The sequence below is a fragment of the Paramormyrops kingsleyae genome, chromosome 22, assembly GCF_048594095.1.
Source record: "Paramormyrops kingsleyae isolate MSU_618 chromosome 22, PKINGS_0.4, whole genome shotgun sequence".
NCBI classification, from domain to species: Eukaryota; Metazoa; Chordata; class Actinopteri; order Osteoglossiformes; family Mormyridae; genus Paramormyrops; species Paramormyrops kingsleyae.
Window position 1 is genome coordinate 19,109,009 of NC_132818.1, and position 18,935 is coordinate 19,127,943.

General features: G+C 49.1%; 1 protein-coding gene across 1 annotated transcript; it reads left to right on the forward strand.

Moving 5' to 3' along the window:
• Positions 1 to 612: 612 nt before the first annotated feature.
• Positions 613 to 17,935, forward strand: ppp1r1b (protein phosphatase 1, regulatory (inhibitor) subunit 1B). Its single transcript, XM_023835620.2, has 5 exons — positions 613 to 1,012; positions 13,474 to 13,557; positions 14,062 to 14,137; positions 15,311 to 15,457; positions 15,838 to 17,935. Exons 1-5 carry the CDS (start codon positions 899 to 901, stop codon positions 16,008 to 16,010), a joined length of 594 nt encoding a protein of 197 aa, XP_023691388.1. The 5' UTR covers positions 613 to 898; the 3' UTR covers positions 16,011 to 17,935.
• Positions 17,936 to 18,935: the final 1,000 nt, after the last annotated feature.

Below are 18,935 nucleotides of genomic sequence, written 5' to 3' on the forward strand. Positions count from 1 at the left end.
CATTTTTGAGAAAAAGTAGGATCACATGATCCCTGGGAGAACTGGGGTTTAAGAGCCTCACTCAGGGGCTCAATAGTGACATCACTCTGCTGACCCTGGGATTTAAACCAGCAACCTTCCAAATACAGGCACAACATCACAATGCCCCAAATCAGATATAATCAGATAATGCATTGAAAACTAATGTGCATTTAGGTTATCTTGCGGTGTGCTGAGTTTATCTGGATGGCCTCAGTGTTCAGGCACGGTGCTTTTCCGCTGAAAACAATCTCTCTGGCTCCCGCCGACTTTCATCTTTCAATCTCTCTCCTTCATCTGTGAAATTTCTTCACTCCTCTGGCACCTTGGGGACGGCACAATTACTTTTTTTGGCACAAATCTCTCAGGGCCAAACGCGGGTCACAGGAGGCTCAGCACGTGTCGTAAGATTAATGCCCCCCCCCCCCCAGATTAAAAACCCGAGTGCAGCTTAAATATAGAGGAATGGCCTCTCTCGCTGTACATTCTCCGCCCCCACCTTCCTGTGCCTGCCCCTTCATTTCTATTGCCCTCCCTCTGCCAGGTCTAGGGACACACCCCCCCCCTGCCTAGCCCCGCCCCCTGTTCCCTCCTGCGGTACAGGTTAAGAGCGAGCGTGTGGGAGAGAGAGCACTGAGAGGCATGCTACGGAACGGTGCGAGATAAAGACGTGCTGCAGAGGAAGAGAGAGAAAGAGAGAAAGAAGTCATCAAAGCAGAGTGAAGAGGAGCATTAGGAGAGTCAGAGTGGAGGCAAGTTGGAAGGAGAGGTGTACAGGAGCTGGGACTGAACTCTCAACCCGTGACTCAGCTTGGGACATTTTACTGGGACCAAACCTGCTCCCCACCCCCCCCTAAAAGTTGGTGACCCAAAGAGGTTCATGGATCCATCAGTGCCGGCAGAGGAGGGGGGGCAAGCGAAGGAGAGGAAGAAGATACACTTTTCAGTGCCAGCCACACCGACACCCCCGCTGGACCCACGGCAGGTGGAGATGGTGAGTGCCCGTGTGTGTGTGTCTGTGTGTGTGTGTGTGTGTGTCTGTGTGTAAGCGTGTCTGCTGTGTGGTCACGTCAAACCTCAGCCCGCCGTGCAGGTCACACTCGTAGGCTGTACCCCTCAGGCCGGATTCGTGGTCCCCGTTCCCTTGGGGACACGGGTCTGTTATGCCCCGAGGTAACTCCTGCCCCGAGGTAACTCCCGGTCGCTGTTTGCTCGCTGTGATCCTGTGTCTCAGTGCTTTCCCAGTGGGGCAGTTAGCTACTAGGTAATGATTAAATGAGACCTCGTGTCTCTCTCCGTGTGCCTCAAATTCAGTTCTTTGACTGTCTCGTTCTCTCCATTCCCCCATCCCCCCCCCCTCCACCCGACCGTTACCTCAGCCCTCAGCTTTATTTTGCGTCCGAATCTGTCGCTCTTGCGCAACTCAGCGGGGGTGGGGTCGTCGAGCCAGGAGTCATGCGGGGCCTCGTGTCCTCGGGTCGGCCTGTTTGGAAGAGGGTCAAAGCCAGTGGATCCGAGGACAGCGGATCAGGATAGTAGATGAGGGAGACAGTTGGCTGGTTTCCGTCACAGCCTGCGTCGTGTTTACATACAGGGGGGGGGCGCTGTTCATGTCCCAGGTGTCATTCTTGTCGCCTGGATGGTGTGGCATAAGAGGAAAAAGTGAATGTGAGAAAAGTCGCTGTTTCTTGTACCTCCCTCCGACGGAACTGTTGCACAACAGCATCACAATAAGTCCTGGTGAAGTATCCGTCCAGGGCTGCCGTGCTGCCTCCAGCCCACGATGGCCGGGCGACACCCCCTGCAAGAGCGTCCGCCTCAGCATCACTTTGCGACACACATCCATTTTTCGCTCTCGTTAGATGCCCGCCACTTTTAACCTTAATCAGTAAAGGAAGCCCCCCGTCACCATGGCAGCCGCTAATACTGATGCAGTTTTTTTTTTTAAATTTTTCGAGAAGTTTCGTTTTGGTGAGCTGGTGGCTGAGGTCTCTGGGTTGTCCGTGAGAAGACATGTGAGAGAGAGAGAGCGAGAAAGAGAGAGAAGATATGAGAGAGGAGGATGAGAGGGTAAGAGGGAGCAAACAGGAGGAGAGCCATTATGGAGGAAAATGGAGGAAGGAAGAAGAAAAGGAGGCTGCATTTAGGGCTAGATAAGATCTATCCAACAAGTGCAGGGCCTCTGAGGTTGGAGGGCAGGGGGTGCTGACACTCCACCCCTCCTGAAACAGGGCGACTCTTATAGACTGTCCCACAGAGCCACACATAGAGACAAGGACCCACCCCGTCAATGTTGTGCCAAGACAGACCAATAGCCTTGTAGACAAGTGGTCCGGTCGTCCAATGAGGACAAAGCACCATGGTAATGGGAGGCTGATCCCAAGCATGGTTATAACAGCAACTCTTGCATGTATTACAAACAGTGAGGACTGGGTGGAGGAAGAGGCTGGTCGACCCGCCACGGCCCGTCCGGGGAGGCATCTCCCTCAATCTCAAAGCCTTTTAGTCGTTCTACATGCTTCCGCGTTCACGCGAGGCACCTGCTTCTGTCCGTATAGGACACAAAACCCAGAGCACTTTCGTAATGTGTGTTTTTATCACAAACCATGCTGCAGTTATGTAAATAACAACTTCTCTGGCTCACAATGTCACCTATAAGGTCACCCACATCCTCTGTGTTGCTGTTACTTCTGCATTTATTCTCCTTTTTTGACTTTTCTTTTTTAATCACGGAGGAGCGTGCTGCTCTCGTTAGCGCGCCCAGTGCTTTTCCGCAGCCCCGGGCCCCCACTACAGCAGTGACACGTGGGGACCCACTTCTCTCTGGCTACTTCTCAGTATTTTCGTCCACGTGGGCTCGGCGCAGCCTCTTCGGGCTGCATTTCACGGCCTGCGTGGGCGCAGTTTCATGCTAGCAGGGCAACCACTGGTGCGAGCGATCAAATAAAGCCGTTTTTCAGAACCGGACCGGTTAACTGGTGACAGTTTATTTATCCGAGGTCCTCGGCGATGAACTCGGGGTGGGAAGAGGCCCAGGGTCTATCAGCATGAGGAGAATAACGTTTCTGCAGTGTTGTCAAACAGTCTGCAATATATGGTACAGTTCCAGAGTCAGAACGTGACTTTGTTTCCTAGGCAACAAGCAGAGGCATATTAATACACTCAAAGCCCCCCCCCCTACTATTTTCTGTTTTCTACAATGGTGTAGTTTTCAACCGGGGGGGGGGGGGGGAACCGACACAGGGAACTGAGTCATTGATGGACTTTGGCTTTGACCGTTACTCCAGTTTTCACTGTGCTTTTAGCTAGCGGGGCGGGGGGGCGGGGGGCTACTGGTTAATCTAGGACTCCCAGGGGTTTTTCCTCCCTACTTTTAATTAATTAATTTATTTGTTTGTTTTTATTAGTTTTTCCCTCCCCTCTTCTATTGTCTCTTGGCTTGCTTTCTTCCTTCCTTTCATTCTTCCTTCCTTCCTCCCTCTATCCCTTGTGTCTTGCATAACCGACGCTCCCAGGGTTACGATGGTCCGCGTTACGATATTTTGACGGACACGATTATTCAGTAATTTACTTGAGATATTTAACACTTTATTATTAAATAGGCTTTGTGTTAATGATTTTGCCCAACTGTGGGCTAATGGCGGTGTGCTAAGCATGTTTTAAAGTTAGCTAGGGTATGATGTTTGTCAGGTTAGGTGTACCGTATTAAAATACATTTTCACTGTATGATATTTTCACCTTACGATAAATTTATCGGAATGTAATCGTAACCAGGGAGTGTCTGCATTCTGTATAAACAATGTAAATGATGAATACTTCATTTCCACACTCATGTAAGCACCTCAGCGCGATTTTGTTGTGAAAGGCACTATATACAAATAAATTGAATCAAACAATGGTTGTTATTAGACAAGGTTAGTTGACGCTTCATTTTAAGAGAGGCCCCTGGACTTCAGCCCAGGTAAACCTGTGCGTTGAAGCCCCCCCGACAACTGATTGTGTTCAGTTCATATACTTAAAGAGCAAGAACGTGGTTTTGGCAAATCATTTTCCCATCATTTTGAGATCACAAGTATCTCAACAATTTATCTGATAATATCTGATCTCTGCACCATTAAGCTGATTATCGTCTTAAGTTCCACACGCCTATTTACCTCATCTGTGGATGGATTAAAGAAAGACAAACATAATCATCTCCGTAAGAGCTGCAGTCGGTTTAAATAACAAGCTAAACGGTAATTACCCTCCCTGAGCCATTGAGCTCACCTGCTCATTCGCTGCCAGAGCGTGTTTGTGGACAAACACAGAAGAAAGGTGGGACTCTGTCTGTACCGCTATCGGCAGACAGTCTCAAGGCATGTGTCAGCCTCTCCGGGAGTTAGCGGCCCGTCATTATGCCGGGCACCTGGGTACAGTCCCCCTTCTCCCACGGACGCCCATACCAGGTGTGGCCCGGAGCGGGTCAATGAGGTCATGTGACTCTGCCGGCCCCATGGCGACCGTGCTAGGATCTCAGAAATGGCGCCCCCTTCTTCACAGTATAATGTAAAAGGACAAATGAAATGAACACTTTCTCCATTTGTATCACCCTGGAGCCTGACTTGGTCTGTTGTGCTACATCTTCCCTTGGCATTGCCCTGTGACCCCTTCTGTGTGACACTGCTGTCCTGCAGTCTCTCTCTCCCCTTCTTTCAGTGCTGTCCTGCAGTCTCTCTCTCCCCTTCCCTCAGTGCTGTCCTGCAGTCTCTATCTCCCCTTCCCTCAGTGCTGTCCTGCAGTCTCTCTCTCCCCTTCTCTCAGTGCTGTCCTGCAGTCTCTCTCTCCCCTTCCCTCAGTGCTGTCCTGCAGTCTCTATCTCCCCTTCCCTCAGTGCTGTCCTGCAGTCTCTCTCTCCCCTTCTCTCAGTGCTCTCCTGCAGTCTCTCTCTCCCCTTCCCTCAGTGCTCTCCTGCAGTCTCTCTCTCCCCATCCCTCAGTGCTCTCCTGCAGTCTCTCTCTCCCCTTCCCTCAGTGCTCTCCTGCAGTCTCTCTCTCCCCTTCCCTCAGTGCTCTCCTGCAGTCTCTCTCTCCCCTTCCCTCAGTGCTCTCCTGCAGTCTCTCTCTCCCCTTCCCTCAGTGCTCTCCTGCAGTCTCTCTCTCCTCAAACCCAGCAAGCTGTCATGTGCAGGCTGCAGAAGTATAGTACCACTCTGTATGTTGACGTGGATGATATGGGCCTTCACTCTGTATGGGCCTTCGCTCTGTATGTTGATGTGGGCCTTCACTCTGTATGGGCCTTCGCTCTGTATGGGCCTTCGCTCTGTATGGGCCTTCGCTCTGTATGGGCCTTCACTCTGTATGGGCCTTCGCTCTGTATGGGCCTTCGCTCTGTATGTTGATGTGGGCCTTCACTCTGTATGGGCCTTCACTCTGTATGGGCCTTCGCTCTGTATGCGCCTTCACTCTGTATGGGCCTTCGCTCTGTATGTTGATGTGGGCCTTCACTCTGTATGGGTCTTCACTCTGTATGGGTCTTCGCTCTGTATGAGCCTTCACTCTGTATGTTGATGTGGGCCTTCACTCTGTATGCGCCTTCGCTCTGTATGTTGATATGGGTCTTCACTCTGTATGTTGATGTGGGCCTTCACTCTGTATGGGCCTTCACTCTGTATGTTGATGTGGGCCTTCACTCTGTATGGGCCTTCGCTCTGTATGGGTCTTCACTCTGTATGGGTCTTCACTCTGTATGGGCCTTCACTCTGTATGTTGATGTGGGCCTTCACTCTGTATGCGCCTTCGCTCTGTATGTTGATGTGGGTCTTCACTCTGTATGTTGATGTGGGCCTTCACTCTGTATGTTGATGTGGGCCTTCACTCTGTATGGGTCTTCGCTCTGTATGGGTCTTCGCTCTGTATGTTGATGTGGGCCTTCACTCTGTATGGGTCTTCGCTCTGTATGGGTCTTCGCTCTGTATGGGTCTTCGCTCTGTATGTTGATGTGGGCCTTCACTCTGTATGGGTCTTCGGTCTGTATGGGTCTTCACTCTGTATGGGCCTTCGCTCTGTATGTTGATGTGGGTCTTCACTCTGTATGTTGATGGCACCAATCTTCAATATACGGTAGCCACTTAGTGTCATCATACAGCATTTGTTAGGCTCCTGCTTTTAATTTACTTTAAAAATTAAACGATATGCACATCCCTACGTGTCATGCTGCTCTGGAGTGACGTCAGCTTCCAGAAACCATTGGCACTTTGACATGTTATGTTTGTTTTCATGTGAGCAGTGAATTGCGTTGTTTGCTTGAAGTTTACCAAAGTTTAGCTTTGTATTTTTTAACCTTTGTTGCAAAAGACTTGTATAAACGTATGTTGTGTCAATTGTGTGTAGATTAAATGTAAATGAGTGGACGGTCCCCACAAAGTTATGAATACGTGTGTGTGTGTGTGTGTGTGTGTGTGTGTGTCTGTCTGTCTTTGGAGGTACACAATGGAGATGGAGTGTTTGTAATTATTACATTGTAGGGGACCAAATTTCCCCACAATGTGATAAAAACCTGTGACTTTTTTTTTTTACCTTGTGGAGACAAAGATACGAATAACATATTTGTGAGCTGAGTTTCCGGATCCTCAGCTGCATTTATACGGGGACGTGCCGCAGAGGATACCCGGTGACGCCACCCTGGCTCTTAATTGCTTCCATCCGGTAAGTTCTTTCTTCTAGAAAGACCAAGCGGCCTTTGCCGTGTGCTGCAGAGCATGTGAAGGTACCCAGCAGCAGACGAAGGAACGGGAGCAAAGTAGAGTAGCTGCTGCCTGGGCCTGAGGCCGACGCGTATTGCGGTGTCAGCGGCCGGGGTGGACCGTGAACATGCACACAAACAGCGTGAATAACGTGATGTTCACCCCGTCGGGGGAGAGGAGCAGAACAACACACCCACTGCCCGTGGCTCGTCAGACGGCTGTGGACTGCCGGCCTCAGACCGGCCGATTCAGAGGTACTCGGAGATCCCCGGGTTCATCAGGATGGGGCCACAGGGTATATTCAAAACCCCGATGTGCCCAGAGGACAGGGTACGAGCAGGGTTAGCGCTAACAGGCTGACAGGAGTCTGTCGGGGCCCACGGCCATGTGGCCAAGAATGTTTACGTGGAAAGTTTATATTGACTTGGGGGCCTGTTTCGAAATGCTTAATCATGTTGTCCCCTCCCCCCATCACACATTACTAAGTTTTTCTAAATATAAAAACTGCAGGACACCCCCTGGCTTTTTAATTTACACACTCTCACTTTCTTCGAACCCCCTTTTACCTCCAGAATCATTTCTGGGACAGGGAGGCTCGGAGAAACCTTTCCGCCCCATTGCAGTTCTGGTTTTGCGCTTGTGGCCATCCTGCTGCTTGTTTTAACAAGTCTGGCCATTCTCCTTTGACCTCTCTAATTGATCAGACGTTTTCTGCCACCGCACCAGGTTTGGAATAGATGACAACATTTTAGACGTTATAATGTTAACTGAACTTCTTGACCTGTGTGTGTGTGTGTGTGTGTGTGTGTGTGTGTGTGAGTGTGTGTGTTCAGTTGCAGCCACGTGATTTGCAGTAGTAAGCTACTGTGACCCCTACTGCACTACTGAGTGCATTTCCTTATAAAGTAAAATTATATAATGAATAGTTAATGTAAATGATGGTTTTAAAATAACTGGAATATGAGGAGTCATCTGGTTTTCATTTCTTTTGCTGGAATGTAATGCCGCGACTTCTAAACACCGATAATACTTCTGCCACGCTACTTCATTAAAGTAAGGAGTGGTCTCCCCAGCTGACCCCAACCCCCCCCGCTACCGTCTGATCCCAGTGGGTTGGCCTGTGGTCAGCTCTGGGAGAGAACTTTGGCCACCATCTGAACATCCACGTCAGGGCAGCCCAGCTGTCGCCTGAAGATGTTTGTTCCGGCCAGGTTCTCAGCTAGCCAACTAATCACCACATGACTGAACTCATTCTGAGGACAATATAAATATATTTTTTTACATGCTGACTTAGGCATGGAATCCAATGGCATTGTCGCTGTTCCACTGCTTGATTCTGATTTTGCTTTTAAACAGCGCAGTGCGTGTTCTAGGCGCGAATCTACGATAAACGGAACAGAGTAATGAAAGCAATAATGGTCGTCTTGTTTGCTTGGAAATATTTGGAAAACGGTAGTCAGTTGGAGGCCTCACCTCCAGGGTTGTGTGTAACGTTCACGTGTTTTCTCCATCTTCCTGTGGTTTTGAATCACTGTCTGCGTGTGTGTATGCACGCTTCCAATGACAGGCTCCAGGCCCGCTGCCTTCTCGAAGATGGACGGACAGGCTTGAAGGAGCACAGTCTACATTCCAAGCTGTACCTAGTCATTCCGGGGCATGTGTCTGCGCTGTCAAGATGACGACTTCGCTGTTTGCTTTGCGTTTCCTCCAACTCCACCTGTACGTTCCAGCTTAATAGTAACAGGAAGCTAGCAGGCTAAGCACAGCATGTTCTGGAACTTTCTGTCCCTTGTACGCTACGTCCCATTTTGTTTTGCTTTGCTGTACAGCTTAGACCAAGGTCAGCAGTCATAAACATGCTACAACAGAGATTATCTTTAAAATTTAGCACAATATTACTTAGCTCATGGCTGATGTTTTATTTGTTGTCGTATCTGTTGACGTTGGTTGTATCTTCTGCGCTGCCTTTCCCGTCGGCCTTGGACGATGAAAATTGGACAGTCAGATACGGTCCTCATGATTGACGGCCCTGTAGTCCTGTCCTACTCGCTTCCCTATGTGATTTTTCCAAGCTAACAAACTGGGAAAGTGACACAGCTCTCACTGCTAGCAACCGATAGGTTCCCGCACACCTGACACACAGACAAGGGTGACCGTGACCAGAGTAGGTTTAGGTACTTTGCCCCAGCAGAACAGTGACAATGTCCAGATTCACGATCATCTTGGCAGGTCTGCTCCTTAGCTCAGTCACCTGGTGGCATTGAATCAGTCATTTCAGATGTTCTTTTAGGATCAACATGGCCTTCAGCAATGAAGCAGCTTTGACTGAATTTTACTTCAAAGTCCTGCAGAGAAGTAAATGAGAGGTACATCTTAAAGAGCTGCTGTGGTATGACCATAGTGCGTCGGATGCGTTTAGCTAATCAAGGAAGCAGCATTGCTGAATATAACCGGCATGCAAATAAAGCAAATTATATAGTTATCAGGCTAATGACCAGGCTACATATAGGTGTCATTCTAACAACAAATAAGCATAACTACATACAGCTGAGATGCTCAGCTGTACATAGCCAGTAGGCTAACAGACAAAAAAGCATGACTGCGTACAGTCGTCATGCTAATAAAGGAAACAACATAGCTGTATATAGCCGACAGGCTAATAAATGAAAAAGCATGACTGCGTATACAGTCGTCATGCTAATAAAGGGAACAGCTGCGTATCACCACCACCTTCATGCTAACAACCTAAATAGCGTAGCAGCATGTAGCCAAAGTGCTGCTAAATATAGCAGTGGGTGCGTTTACTGGCAGATCAGAGATGGATCGGGGGAAAGCAGGCCAGAGGAGCAGAAGAATAATTAGGAAAAAGGGAGGGAAAAAAAACACAAATTGTAGCATAAGCCAGACACCAGATTAGAGAGATTAGAGAGGAAGGAAGCAGCTGTATATTGATGAGGCTAGGAGGGTAAAGTGAATAAATATGACGGTGGGTCAAAATCCACTGCGGAGCGAGCTTCAGATACACAGCGAAGTGACGAGGCAGACTGGGCCCGTAGATCCGCGACCTGCTGATGCCAGTTGGACCCGCTGGGTAGATGGGAGGCCTGGGTGGGGGCACCTCTCCTGGGTCCTGGGGGGAGCCTCCTGATCTCCTTTAATCCATCCTACTGCCTTCTTTTATAGGCCAGTGGGGCTGTGCGGAGCAGACGGACAGCTTAGGAGCAGAATTTGAGGCGTAGGGACTGTAAAGGCACGAGGTCCAGCGAAAACACGAACGCGAGGCGAGAGCCACATCCAAGTGGAGGTTCTGACGGCCTGTAGCTCCAGGTTGCCAATACAGGAGCAGGACCGAGCTCCTCAGACGCTCCTTTGTACCAGCTGCTGTTCGGCAGCTCGACGCCTCCCTCTTCCAGCGGCTCCCACACCAGCCGGCAGGGAGGAACTGACTGAACCCTCTGTCTCTAATCTAGCAGCCTTATCTGTACCCCTCCCCGGATATCTGGTTCTTTTCATCACTGCTGCCTCTTGACTTTATTTATACTATATTTGCACAGTATATTCTGTAAATGCTGTATACTGTAGATTGTTTGTAGCCTATATATATGTCTTTATTCCTATTTTACTTTCATCACCATCATTATTTTCTCTCCATTTCGCCTGGTGAAGCTCGTGGTTCGATTTTATTTTAATATTGTCATCCTCGGTCTGTATATCCATGCTGCTGGACTAAGAACCTTCTCCCACTGGACTAAGATAGATGCTGATTTTCTGTTTTGAACTAGTAATGAAACCCATGTCTGTCTCTCTCTCTCTCTCTCATTGTATATGTATATATGTCTGTGTGTGTGTATAATATATATGTAAAAGTTGTGGGGGGGGAACTTTAGACACTCACCCCTCTGTTCAGTGGATTTCTGTCCAGGTGTCCTCAAGAGAACTTGAATATGACCAGGACTTGACATGCTGCCAAGACTATGCAGGACTGTTTGTATTAATAATTTTATTTTTTTTATTTATTTTAGCTTTTAAGTAGTAACATAGTGGAAAACTCGGTTCTATGAGGGTTTCATGTTTAACAGCTATATCGTTTAACTTGGTGGTCACTCTAACAAGTACTGACTGAAGGTATTGACATGACAGGTCCATAAAAAAAGACCCAAATGATTTACGGTACCGTAATTACTGTAATAATCTGGCTCGAATGGCAAACAGGCCCACATGATGTTGAATGAGAGGACAGAGGAAGGGAGATGAGTTTTGGATTTAAGCATGGGGGCAGACACAAGAACACAAAACAGGCATTGAGATTAGGGAAGGGCAACTTGTTCTGAGCTCCCAGGGGTGGGGGTGCGGAGTCTGTTCTGTACACTAGTAACCGTGTTCGGATGACGTTTCCCTGCCCAGGGACGTTCACACCTCCCCAACCCTTCCAGATGAACAAACCTTCATGAGCACGTTTCTTATGGAATGAAAACTGTCAGTAGATACAACCTCCAGATCAGCCAAAGAATCCTCAAGCTTTAAAAAACGGTCTGGGATGTGGGAACTGGAAGGGGGGGGGTTGGTGACCGGTGCCCAGGTAACGTTAAGAATGAAGTGATGAACGATCACGAAAAAAATCACCTCCAAATAACTGAATGTAAATCGATAATAAAAGGTTATATCTTCGTTTTTGTAAGACAAGCAGACAAATAGACATGATTTTATGCCCAACCCCCACCCCCACACCATGGCCCCTCTTTGTTGTGTCCCGCAGTCCATGATCCGGAATGAAAGCCAGCTCACAAAGGGCTTCTCCAGAACCCGTGCTGTCGTTACTCATCCTCGAAATGCCGGTCTGGCTTTGATGCCCGAGCCGGGTGCCATGCGGTGACGAATGCTGTGCTGCGGCTTTTCGGAGGAGGTTCGCGGGGACGGGCCGCGGCGTCGGCATGCCCGGCGTAGCTCTGCCTTTTCCTCGCGGTCGAAAACACTTCTGCTGCCAAAAACAGCAGAACAGCTGGAGCCGGGGAAAATAAAACATGGCTTTATGCACGGATGCGTGAGAGCATGGAATAAGCGGAGACGTGGCGGACACACGGGAATAATCTCTGCTCCGGCATGCCAGCGTTCCCAGAAATGCCGGAATCACGGTCGCACTTATGCAACCTGGACGTGGGCCGATCCGGGCTGGAAAATGATGGGGAGGGGAGTTGCGTCATCTGGCACCTAACCCCCTCGCAGTCAGCGGCCATCGCCCAAACAAAGGTCTGTGTGAGTGAACCTCAGGCTTTCTCCACCCTCCTCGTTAATGGCGCCCCCTGTGACTCTGTGTGAGCAGGATGGAGTGAAAAGGATAAGATCGACTCATTAGCGGGAGCATAAAGCTGCTCTTTCACAAAGTGGCAAGTAAAGAAAAGGGTCTTTGACCGGCCCGGGGACCTGCCAGTTGAGCCCCCCCCAGAGCCTGTCAGCAATCATAAAGATAAATGACCGTGGGTTCCTGTTTGACGGACAGTAGGCAGACTCGAAATACAAACCATGCCAATAGGTGCAATTAGCCCCGTCTGTCACCGCACGCTCCGCAGTCAGACGTGAGCGTAAACAAGACGGTGTGTAAACAAGGGCTCAAGCTACACACACAGACACCTACGCTGCGTTTTAGGATTAGTCGCACCTCTGGGAGGATGTACGCACCTGGGAAGGCGAGGTAAAGAGCGTTATTGCGGCGTCACCGTCGTATGGGGTCGCCGCGTGCGCTTTCTTGGGCGTGTTCTGGCCGGCGGGGGGTGACTTTTCCCGTGGGAAAGGGTGACTTTTCCCATGAGTTGTGGACTCAGACTCTTCTCAGTGGTTGGTGGACACCTGGTAAGAGAATCCAGGGAAGGAGAAACGTCAGAGTAACTACTGCAAGGAGCTTCTACACTGACATCAGGCAGAAGATCCGGGCGGCGGGATAGAAGAAGAGGGCTGCGGAGAGAAGAGACTGCTGGCGTTTGGTGGTAAAATAAAATAGGCTCTTAAATAAAAAGGCTTTGAAAAACGAAAGTCAAAAACCTCTTCAGGAGGGAAGAAAAATATAGTTGTTGCTGGAGGATAAAGGTGTGCAGGAAAAAAAATGGAGAGATGATGTAAAAGAGAAACAGCTTAAAAAGGTCTCCCGTCTGTCACTGTGCTTTGGTACATCCAACACAAACATTTCTTATTTTTTTTTTAGTTAAATTCAAAGTTTTGGTAACTCTGTTAAAAACCCTGGAGGTGTGGGGTGTCCCTCCTAGCTGGGATGCCACAGTGTTTGATCAGTCCCTGTGGACCCCAAACCTCCTCCCCCTCCCCCAGTGCACCGAGCATCATGGCATCAAAAACACTGCGACACATCTCCGGTTAGTCTTTGTCCTGCCACCGGGGGCGCTAGCCCTTTGTCTGGTGGCTTCTGAGAACATTGACCCCGCAGCTGTGCCTGGCTAATATAACCTGAAAGCAGGGTTGGACCGAATGGGCTATGGTCGGCCTCAGAAGATTCCTGGACCTTGGCGTAATTCATACAGAGGGGGCAACCTTATCATTAGCCAATGATATGTTTGGAATTAGTGAGTGACAGAGGCGGGGGCGTTCCATCAGCCAATCAGCTTTCATCAATGGCCAGTGCCTCTGTGACCCCGGCCTTGTATGCACTCCAACTCCATTAAGATATCTAAGATACAAATGGCTACCTCATGCTGTTGGCTTTCTGTTTTTCCTGTCCTCATACTCAGATCCGACGCCGGCGGCCCACTCCAGCCACCCTCTTCAGAGTGACAGAACAGCCGTCCCCAGACGATGACATCACCACACACCAGGTTGATGGACGCCCCCCCCCCCACCACCTTCGTCATATTCCATCAAATTCAAACAGCTGAACCATCTCCAGCGATAGCATGGAGCATTTATATCCTATAATCAGGGTTTTTTTTTAAGGTGGGAGGCCATTAGTGGGGCCATATTTCATATAGAGACGCCAGCCTTACCATTAGCCAATGATATGTTTAGGATTGGTGAGTGACGGGGGAGAGGGCACTCTGGGGGCCAATCAGCTTTCAGCTGGGCCCACCTTGATATATGCCCCTGCTTACAACCTCTTAAAACTCCCATGTTAGCTGGAAGTCAATCAGCTCCTGTCCCTAACAGCATTTACACAGTTAACAAGGAAAGGCTTATTCTGCACACTACTGAAAGCTCACAGAAAGATCAATAAAGAGCACCTTTAAAACAGGCCTGAAACACCCACCTCGTGTCCAGTTCCAAAAACAGCACTTGCCTTTGTAACCACGCCGTATTGCTGTTGCCTGCTTGTGTTTCTGCAGTGGGTCGTGGGAGAAAACGGCGTACTGAAGCCAAAGAGAGTCGTCCCCGGTGTTTACCAGCCCCCTTCACTCAAAGGTGCCTGTCCCAGTATTAGAAGAGAGGGATGTCGAGGGGGAGGGGATGTGCTTGTGCACGTAGAGCGGTCTCTACAGGGACCGGATTTGTACGACTTTTCCCATAATGCCTTTGGAGGGGCTGAGACAGCTTGTGCCTCTGAATCCCGTCTGATTATCCACGGACGTGGCACAGTTCTGCGTCTGTTCTCAGATGCGGGACACTGAAGGATTTTATGGAAGTTAGTACAGGGCCAGTGGGACATCCGTGCAAATTTAGGGCGTGTGAGCATGCGTGTGTATGCATGCGTGTGTGTGCATGCGTGTGTGTGCATGCATGTGTGTGCATTTGAGCCTTACCGACAAACCAGCCTAGCCTGTGCCTAGTATCTTACCAGGTTTTGCTTCATGACTCTCTGTGTGTGTTCGGGGGGGGGGGGGCAGCAGAGGATTAGAGGTAACAACAGATGTGCGGGGAGTGTAATGCTGGACAGCTATGGATCATCCAGGATTACACCACAGCTGGGCCCCAGCAGCCTACCCCACCCTCGCAGACCTGAACAAGCAGGGCTCCCCGCTCACATGCATGGCCTGCGCTTGTAAACATGCGTCGCCGCTGTAAAACATCGTGACTGCGGCAAGCGATTCTCCACACCTCAGTAACGACCACACAAGAGGCGAGAGTCGGAGAGCAAGTTATATAAGTTTGCTCCCATCTTCTGGGAGAGAGTAATCTGTAAGCACCTCCTACGGCCCTGACAGGCTTCCTCGTCACTTTCTGAACACCATAATTCTCTCCATCACAACCTGTAGTGCTCGCCTCTGCCACCCCTACTGGAGGAGTGGAGAACTGCATTGTCCTAACATCAAGGGCCTAAGTGAGATGGGGCAAAATAATCCACACGGACACAAACGTGAAGTAAAGAGCAGTAGGGGAGAGAGACAATGGGATGAATGAAAGACTCCCCAGTCAGAAAACTAGAAAATCCCTAATATCAGAAGAGAGCTTGTGCTGATTCCACATTAAACTCTATTTCTGATTGACATGCAAAAAAATTCACAGCTGATGTTGTTCGCAACCAAAACACAGTCATTGTGCATGGAAGCAAAGCCTGGTGAACAGGAGCCTCACCCCACACCAACCCCCGTTTATCCCTGTGTGTGTGTCTCTGCGTGTGTGTGTGTCTGGGTACAGCTGTGCAGAGGATGGCTCAAGCTCACATGCAGAACCTGGGCATCTGCCCCCCCTTGGAGGACCCCTCTGAGGGGGATGAGAGCGAGGATCACCTTTGGCTGGGAGAGGAGGGAGATGAGACCCAGGAGGTGCTGGTTCCGGTGCCCGGTGAGCGAGGCTGGCAAAGGCCGTCCCGGTCACCCCACGGTGTTGTCGCTTTGCTACCCGATACACTAACGTACTGACATGATAATGATGGTAATATAGAGAGGCAGACAGTTACTGATAAGGGATATGTGATACACAGCATCCTATAACATTAATAACATAAACAAACTGGCAAATTACCCATAATACTTTCTACACTGTCTCCTTAGTGTCCCTCATAAGCCATAAGTGTTTACGGAAACACAATGACGGTCATGCAAAGACACAAACAAATGATGTTATTGTGCAAAGGCCTATGGGGCTTAACTGGCTGTTCCGAGAGCTCCAATCAGAACCCGTCAAAAGAATTCTGACACGCCCCTTCCTGTCTTCCTGTCCAGAACGCCAGGCGGAGACAGGCACCTCAGACAGCCAATCGGAACGGCAGCTGAGGCCAGGGATCGCTGCAGAGCTGTGCGACAACACCGAGCGGGGAGACGATGGAGCGGAAGATGAGGATGAGGAGGGGGATGGGGTGCAGGAAGAAGAAAGAAGAGGCAGGGGGAGTGATTGAGAGGGGGAGGGTGGATTGGGACTGGGGGGTGATCAATGTTCTGACATAGCCAGGGAGGTGGGACAAGGTTCATAGAGTCTGAAATTTGGTTGCCACATAATAACTGAAACTTAAAATCATTTTATAAATATACGGAGCACGTCTTACCTTTTTTCCCGAGGCAATATTTCAGATGTGTTTTTCTTTTTCCCCAGAATGTTTTCCTCCTTTCATGTAAAATATATTTTTTGTGGGGGACATTTAAACGAAGAACAAGAAACCAGGATCTTCAGGAGACGCTCTCGGAGGCCTTCAGCCTGCTCCCAAAGCCTTGGGCGTTCCGAGAATGTTGACACGCCCTGAAACTGTTGCAGATCACCTGCCTCTGTGTTAATATAATATCACAGGAACGTCACCTTTTAGCAATATTCGGCATTTCAGGTCCAGAAGCTGCAAATCCAGACCAAATCCAGTTTTGTTTTTACTAACCAGCTGAGTGACTATAACTCTTTATGCTCAACTGGTTGGTAGAAACAAAATCTTGGCATAGATTTGTAGTTTCTGGACCTCAGATGCCCAACATTCCCTTGTAATTGGCCCGCTCTTGGTTCACTCGAGTATTAAGAACAGACAGGTAGCTGAGGCTCATGAGACACAGAAATCAGTGTTAAATCCGCATCCCCACGGAGCGTGTAAGTTAACGAAACCAATAACGAAACACAAGCTGGGTGCTTCATGGGAAATATGAGCAGATGCTGAATTCTGATCGTACAAAATGCATTGTCTCAGTCAGTTTGATCCTTATCGTTCCTGAGGGGGAAGCTCTTTCTGCGTCACAGAGACAGGCAGGGGCGTCGGGGGTGGGGTGGGGGGGGGGGGTATGGATGTCTTGGCAGATTCAGGCAGCCCAGAACTTGACAGGGGCCTTTGAATATGCAAAATTTTACATAAGATTGCATGGGGGGAGGGGGTTGACACTTTGACAGGGGGCCTAAAATGTCTAGGTACGTCCCTGGAGACAGGAGTCAGGCGACCGACGCCAAACAGATGAACGTGACCTTAAGAGATCTCACCCAGTATGTTGACGTTCAGACTCGGCGTGACGTCAGCAATTATGATGCCAAAGTAATTGTAAAAGACACCGTGAGAGGGAAGAGCCCTCCCGTCACACGACATCCCACAAGGATATCGATGTGCCGTAGATGCACAAGGTGGGGGTCGGGTTAGTGTAGCGAATGAGGTTTAACAGTCTAACGGAAACGGGTACAGATGTACTTGGTAGCTGAACCTCTGACGGAGGCTGCGTCCCAAGGCACATGCTATCAGGCCAGTAGGCCGGAAGAAAGGCTTTAATCTGATCTGAAGTGCGATTGGCAGCCGCCGTTGATGAAGGAAGTGGGGCAGGAAGCCGTGGAGGGTGGGGGGTCACACTGCGCCACTGTGGGTCCTCTACCGCTCGCCTGTGGCATGCTGTTATCTGGCAGACAGCAAGGGGGCGCCGTACTTTGCTGTCTGCCGAGTGTGTTTCTGTGGGGGGGGTGACCTGCTCTCTGCTGAGATCTGGCACTGATCTTATCCGTCACAGGTTTGCAGATTCTTGCAGCCTTGGAAGTGGCGACTTAAACAAGGCCGGGCACAGTGACGGGGCACCTTTGCCAGGGGACTTGTAACTCGAACGTGGAGAGACTGGGTGCCGAACATCCCAGCACCAGAGCATCTGCAAAGGTTACGACTGTGCGTTGGGTTCCAAAGGCCCTGACACATTCCAATACCGGTACTGTTTCTGGTTCCAAAGCTGACATTTTTGCAACGCTGCTCTGAGGAAGTGCAGACCCCCCCCCCCCCCAATTCTTTTTCATTAAACTTTTTGTTTTTTTTCCAGAACCTGTACAAATGTAGACAGTTTGAGCGACACTGAGCAATAATAACATAAATGCCTGAATAAATCTCTGGTCCCTGGTTTTATTTTCAGTCGTGTGTGTGAGTGAGTGTGTGTGTGGAGGGGGGGGGGGTATATATTGTGGGAACAAAATGTCTCCACAAAGTGATAAAAACCAGTGATTTTGACCTTGTGGGACATTTCTTCAGTCCCCACAAGGGGAAGCTCATTTTTATAAAGATCTGTGAATGCAATTAAAAAACAAAACAAAATGCCAAAAAAACTCATTTTTTGTTTTGTTACCTGTGGCTAAGGTTAGTGCTGGGTGGGGGTTAAGGGCGTCGTGAATGGGATTAGTAATATTCCCACAGAAATTAATGGAAGGTCCCCATTTAGATAGACAGGCCAACGTGTGTGATAGTGTATGTAAGACACTGCATTGGCTCTTGGGTCTGGGCTGGGGGGGGGGGGGCTTGGGGTCCATACTTTGAACTGCTAATTGTTATACCACAGTGACCAGGGTAGGCATCACAGCAATGAATCCCGCCCCCATTTAATGCTGTATGTTGTCTAGGATAAGTGCCAGGGCCCCTTGTGACCTTGCTCGGGATACGTGATTGGACGGCATATGGATAATCAGCATAAGAGTTAAATCATTTACACAAAAGCATACATTTCCTTACGATCACGTTCCTTTTTAATTCGTAACACAGGGATGGTATATCCTCCTGGGACCCAAGGGAAAAAGTGTCCTTCAATTGTAGGTTATTTGTCTTTGGAGGAAATAAGACATCATACAATTTAGATTTTTCAAATTTATTCTTATTTTAATTTCACAGCATGTCCTCTTTAGCGCACAACATGAAAAAATACGCTTCCCAACATCAGTGAAAAAATAAATGCAAAAATACAATAAATAAATAAATGAATAGGTCGGGTCTCAGAATGATATTCATAGAGTGCCTGTTAGTGCTGCATGAAAGATCTTAACTGTTTTAAAAGCGAATCTGTAAATTAAACTGTATGTAAAAACGTAGAGACTTCCCAGAGAACTCGGTGGGACTACG

What these genes read in the sequence shown, in the direction of transcription:
- ppp1r1b (XM_023835620.2), top strand. Translation starts at nt 899, where the DNA reads ATGGATCCATCAGTGCCGGCAGAGGAGGGGGGGCAAGCGAAGGAGAGG. An exon ending in CCAGCCCCCTTCACTCAAAG is followed by an intron (nt 14,138 to 15,310) that starts GTGCCTGTCCCA and finishes GTCTGGGTACAG; the next exon opens with CTGTGCAGAGGATGGCTCAA. An exon ending in GGTGCTGGTTCCGGTGCCCG is followed by an intron (nt 15,458 to 15,837) that starts GTGAGCGAGGCT and finishes CTTCCTGTCCAG; the next exon opens with AACGCCAGGCGGAGACAGGC.